The following is a 5,798-nucleotide window of genomic DNA, read 5'->3' as shown; positions in this document are numbered from 1 at the left end:
AATAAAGTAAAATAAAATAGAATATTAAAAGATATACGTAATTATGGTGTAACTTGGTCACCAAGTAAAACATAAAAGATACGGAGTATTTCCAAACGGTACGTACATATAAATTGGGGATCACTGAACTGAACCCGTTATTGAATCATTGATTTCGATTGTTTAGAACTTAATTGAAAACCCTAGCTAGCTTCTGCGATTTCAACTCTTGCTTTCAATCCACAAACTCAATTCTACAAACCATATATAAATATATGAAAGATACTATGATGTTCTTCTTCTCTTGTGACCCTAAAATAAACCCTAGCCCCTTTCATCCATCAAATTTCAATTCAATAACAATGGTGTGCATTCGCAAAGCAAAAATCGACGACCTACTTGCGATGCAAGCTTGCAATCAACCTTACAGATTAAATACTTTTTCTACCAAATTCTATCACGGCTGCAGTTCCTTCACGTCGGCAGTAAGAACGTCGACTTCCATGGCCATAATACGTCACTTTCGGTTCTCAGTAAGTTAGGGCTTGAAATTAAACTCTTGACAGCTGCACAAAACGCCATGAAACAGGTTTATTATTAATTTTGTTAATATTTATTTTTACATTTTCAAATTATGATGATTCAGGTCTCTAGCTAGCCCTAGGAATGATCATTTAAACCTTAACTTATGTATATGTAATTTTCTAGCTGACAATTTCATAATCTCCTAACATATTTGTACGTACATACAACATTTTTGGGGGTCTTATTGTATATGATAAATACACACCTAAGTGATGGTAGGTGATCAACGTTGTGTAAGTGAAAATAATTGGGAAATAAATGTCGATAATGGGAACAAAAGGGTTTATAGTGTATGATCCACACTCGATTTTTTTGATTTTCGTTTCAAAAATTCTATTAACAGGATATATTTTACATTTTGAAACGAAATTTACAAGTTTGTTTTGTGGCCTAAGGATGCATTATTTCTTTGGTTTAAATTTATTATTATTATTATATTTGATATGTGCATTAAAGGTTATTCCCACTTCCCAGCAGTTTAGTATAGTATTCGTGTCTCTACGAACATTGCTCTGTAATATATTTATATTTGATTTCATATTTGTAAACTACGGTTGCAGACGTTGCAAATGGAATCTTCGGCTCTGCATTCCTTCAAGTTTGAAATGAAGGCCCCAACATTTATATATTTTTTGACAAGATTTGTTCATCATGCTCAAGGTGTAAACGAGGTACTATAAGCTATTGACTTTCTTTTAGGTTGTGCTGTCAAATAAAAAAGTGAGATAGATAGATCAAACGATTATTTATGTTCGGACCCTTTATGACCCGTTCTCAAACCCTTGATCTTGCCACCCTCAACGTTTATCATATTTGGTTTTTTGTATCCATAGTTGATACTTTTTACCATGTCACCCTCAACTTTATTATATTTGGTTTTTATTTTTATTTATTTATATGTTGTATAGTCTTACTTTAATTGTTGCGTTTAAGTTTTGATAAATTGTATGTTTAACAGAAATCATCGACTTTAAGGGATTATACTCAGTACCAACCATATGATTGGTATGAGTGTGTAAAAGCTCTGCATGCACTTGTTAAGGAATACCCAAATTCTACCTTGCCACCAATCAGACAAATTTATTATAGCCAACATAAGGTGCTTAATTCTGAATATTTATTAAAAAAAATTTATATATCATTAAAATTTATATTCAAGAAATTATGGAGTTGTAATTATCAACGGATATTATGTAGTCTAATTAGTTTATTAATTTAATGTTGTGTATATCCAATCCAATAATAAATGTATATAATTTTTGTGCACATTCAGATGGTACCAAGTAGGCTGGATTCGAAGGAAGCGTATTTAAATTCAAATCTTAATGGTAATGGGACGGGTAGTAATGTGTGCATAAGAGAGATACTTATGGAGACGGAGACTGGTGAAAAGATTGTTGTAAATCTGGATGTTGATTCCTTCTGTGCACCGTTGTCTGCGACTATTGATTGGCAAATTTATCAGAATTTTAGAGCTACTGAGGTGCACTTTTTTATATTGTTTTACGTGGAATGTATATATGTATATTGAATTTGTACTTGACTATTTGTTTTTGGGTTTTAATTGGTTGCTGGTTTTTCAGGCAAAGGACAGGCCTAAAGTTGATTACATGGAGGAGGTGCAGGAAGAGATTGATCCGGAAAAGCGTGCACGTCTAGTTAATTTTCTTGTTGGGGTGAGTGATTTTTGATTGTTATATATTGGTAACTTGGTTATCTGTAATCATAAAAATAAAGACATATATACATAACTACTACTAATTACTAATGTAAGTAAAATGGTGTGCTATAGGTATCTGATAACCTTGAACTCCTGCCTCATACATTGTATTTGACTATCAACTACGTAGACCGTTACCTTTCTGCCGTTTCAATAGATACACAAAGTTTTCAATTGCTTGGTGTGGCCTGCCTGATGATAGCTTCGTAAGACATCATCTATCATCACATCACATTTCTCCTATCATCCTATATGATCATATAATGGATTTTTATTTTATGATCACATCATAATCTGATTGCTGATCAGTTTTTAACATATATTTTTCCAGGAAATATGAGGAGATATATCCATCCGAAATGGATGTCTTCCTCCTTATGTGTCCCGACGACTACAAAGCTGAAGACATAGAGAAAATGCAATATTTGGTTCTGGATACCTTGGATTTTGATTTGTATGTCGTAACCGTTGAACCTTTTTTGAGAAGATTTGTTCTTGCTGTTGCTCAAGGTGTAAATGAGGAGGTACTATAAGTTGATGACTAACTTTTTTTTTATGTAGGTTGTGTGGTCAAATAAAAAAAAAAATTATTATTACTTTTAAGGAGATAGATAGATAAATCAAATGGAAATGATGATGATATTGTTTTACTATATATATGTCAAAAAACAACAGGAGAAGGCTCCTTTAAAGTGTTTGGCATACTACATATCTGAATTCTCTCTTTTGGAGTATGATATGCTTTGTTATCCTCCTTCTCTTGTTGCTGCATCTGCTATTTTCTTAGCAAGATATGTGCTTTTTCCATCACACAAACCTTGGGTACGTACCTGCACTCATTCATTTATGGATTTCTTTTACGTTTGTTTAGTCTTGGTTTGATTGTTGTGTTAAAAGTTTTTGAATAAACTGTGTTACGTATAATAATATATAATATAATATTCAACAGAATTCGACTCTAAGGGATTATACTCAGTACCAACCATCAGATTTGTACGAGTGTGTAAAAGCTCTCCATGCACTTGTTACTGAATGCCCAAATCCCAAATTGCCAGAAATCAGAGAAAATTACAGTAAAGATGAGGTTAGGTTGCTTACTTCTCTCCCTTTAATAATTATTACATGAAAAACAATTTGAATTGATTTTGGTTATATATGTGACACAACAGTACAAGTGCGTAGCAGACAAGTATTCTTGTCCTCCAACGACACCACTTGAGCATTTTCACAATATTAGCACACCTCAGCTCAGCTACTAGTTGATAGATCAAAGCAGCAAAGAAGATCTCAACAACGTTGTCTTGGATCGAGACGCAATTACAACAACGTTGTCAATACATGTATAGCCCTATTCGATTTTCCTAACATGTAATTGGTATTGAGCTAGGCCAAAAACAATGCTGTAAATATTCATTAATAAATCACACTTCTTGCTTTTCCATAAATTCAATAAAAAATTATAAATACACCGTAAATATGCATTTCATATGTATAATGAGTTAACCATTGGTGCTTGTGGTTTACTCAAATTTATACGGTAGTCTTTTATTAATAAAAAATTATGCCGGTAGTCTCTGTGATTTGATAAATGCATGTCACTGGTTCTAACCTAACGTCATGTAAGATTGCCGGTCACCGATGGAACTTGAACCCGATCATAGGTGGAACGAAACTAGTAACAACTAACGAGGGCCATGTGGTAAACTTTAAAAAGCCTTATTTAATGTTTTTTCCCAAATCCAAATGGGGCTGGGTATCCCTTTTGGATTACCCTATGATCCGCCATTGCTAGTGTCATAGTTTTAGATAAACCACAATCAATGATATAATTAACTTCATTTTAAATTAGTGAAATTCAACGTTGATAATTGATCAATACATTACACTGAATTCTCATAACAACATATATTATCACAGATGGTGTGATGTAGATCGTTGTTATAAAAATTAATACTCCGTAAATCCGACCCTACCTCTGTTATTATATAGTATAGCAAGTATAGCAAGTATTTTTTAATGACAATAAACAACTCATATATAACAACAGGTAATAAAACTCATATCTAACAGAAGTATTATTATTGACCAAGCTTCTCCTTCATCTATCACGCATTATGTGACGACCCGTCAAAATTGCTATTGACGCGGTACGTTATTCATTGATTCCATAGTGAGGTTTTGACCTCTACATGATACGTTTTAATAAAAATATTGCATTCATTAAAATAAGTATAAGTAAATCTTCGGAAATACATAAGTCTTTATCTTACAAGTTGACATCACAGTCAAATTATTTATTACACAACGTAGTTTTGTTTCAAATGCAATAAACTTTATACAAAGCATGAGAGATTCCATGCAGGCAACAAGCACATCACAGCGGAAGCAGTCTAAGAACCTGAGAATAAAACATGCTAAAAAGGTCAACACGAATGTTGGTGAGTTATAGGTTTAATTGCTCGAGTCATAAGTATATAAAGATGGACCACAAGATTTCATCAAAAGTTTATCAATAGATTCTACGTAACAAAGCACCCTGGTAACTAAACTTAACGCTATAATAATAATTACCCCTGTTGTTTTAATACACGCAAACCATCGTGTCGTAAACTCAAGTAACATACGTCCGTTAAAAGACTAGCGCTCTAGCTCGGACGGGGATGTCAAGTCCTATGGATCCATATACAATTACTCGCGCCCACCAGTCCACATCCTATGTACTGGCAGTTACTAGTTACCAAAGCTAAGAGATTTTCGTTATAAACTCAGTGTATAATTAAGTATGTACTTGTGTCCATTGCGTATAAAATAAAGTGCATGTATTCTCAGCCCAAAAATATTTAAAGCATTTAAAAGGGGATCTATAAACTCACGGTTCAATATTGAGATTCAATATTGTTGGCAAATTGCGTAGACGTAATGATAGTGGATGATTGTATGGTTGGCCTTGGATTCACGAACAATACCCAATATTTCGTTAGTTTTAAACGGTTTGAAACCCGATATAAAACACCCGTGTATATATCGTTACAATATACTATCTCTAATATTTAAAAAAAAATAAACATAATACGGTAGTAATATATGTGTAAGTGGTGTAAGTGTTGTGTCTGAGAACAAAGAACTAGATATGCATATTTACACTAATCATGAAATAATATAATAATTTAATAATAAATAATATAATAATTTAATAATAAATAATATAATAATATAATATACTAATATAATATAATAAATATAATAATAAGTTAAAAAAAAAATGTGAGAATAAAGGAGTTAGCCACCATACTTTTGTATGGTTATGCTGACACCACTTATTTTTTTTAACCCTGTGTTTTCACGGATTGGTATTTCGTGCTCTTTTACTAATAATTGACGCGTAAAAGGATAAAAAAAATTCAAATTTTTATATTTGGACTCGAATATTTATTTTGAATTTAAGCTTTATAAAATGTTTCGTAAAAAGTTTGTCCGTCCCGTATCCTCCGTCCCAATTAAAATATACATACAA

General features: G+C 32.3%; 1 protein-coding gene across 1 annotated transcript; it reads left to right on the top strand.

Moving 5' to 3' along the window:
- The first annotated feature begins 266 nt into the window (after window positions 1–266).
- LOC139842775 (cyclin-A1-4-like) lies at window positions 267–3,543 on the top strand. Its single transcript, XM_071832882.1, has 11 exons — window positions 267–344; window positions 449–568; window positions 1,125–1,235; window positions 1,523–1,663; window positions 1,838–2,047; window positions 2,148–2,240; window positions 2,357–2,490; window positions 2,616–2,808; window positions 2,960–3,106; window positions 3,234–3,368; window positions 3,454–3,543. The coding sequence occupies exons 1-11, from the start codon at window positions 267–269 to the stop codon at window positions 3,541–3,543; spliced, it is 1,452 nt and encodes a 483-aa protein (XP_071688983.1).
- The last annotated feature ends 2,255 nt before the right edge of the window (window positions 3,544–5,798 follow it).

Source organism: Rutidosis leptorrhynchoides, chromosome 4 (genome assembly GCF_046630445.1).
Source record: "Rutidosis leptorrhynchoides isolate AG116_Rl617_1_P2 chromosome 4, CSIRO_AGI_Rlap_v1, whole genome shotgun sequence".
NCBI lineage: Eukaryota > Viridiplantae > Streptophyta > Magnoliopsida > Asterales > Asteraceae > Rutidosis > Rutidosis leptorrhynchoides.
Note: the sequence above shows the minus strand (reverse complement) of the source record. Positions and strands in the feature narration are given on the sequence as shown.

Coding starts and splice junctions, on each gene's coding strand:
- LOC139842775 (XM_071832882.1), top strand. CDS start 267: ATGATGTTCTTCTTCTCTTGTGACCCTAAAATAAACCCTAGCCCCTTT. Junction 1,236..1,522: donor ATGCTCAAGGTGTAAACGAG/GTACTATAAGCT, acceptor TATGTTTAACAG/AAATCATCGACTTTAAGGGA. Junction 2,809..2,959: donor CTCAAGGTGTAAATGAGGAG/GTACTATAAGTT, acceptor AAAAAACAACAG/GAGAAGGCTCCTTTAAAGTG.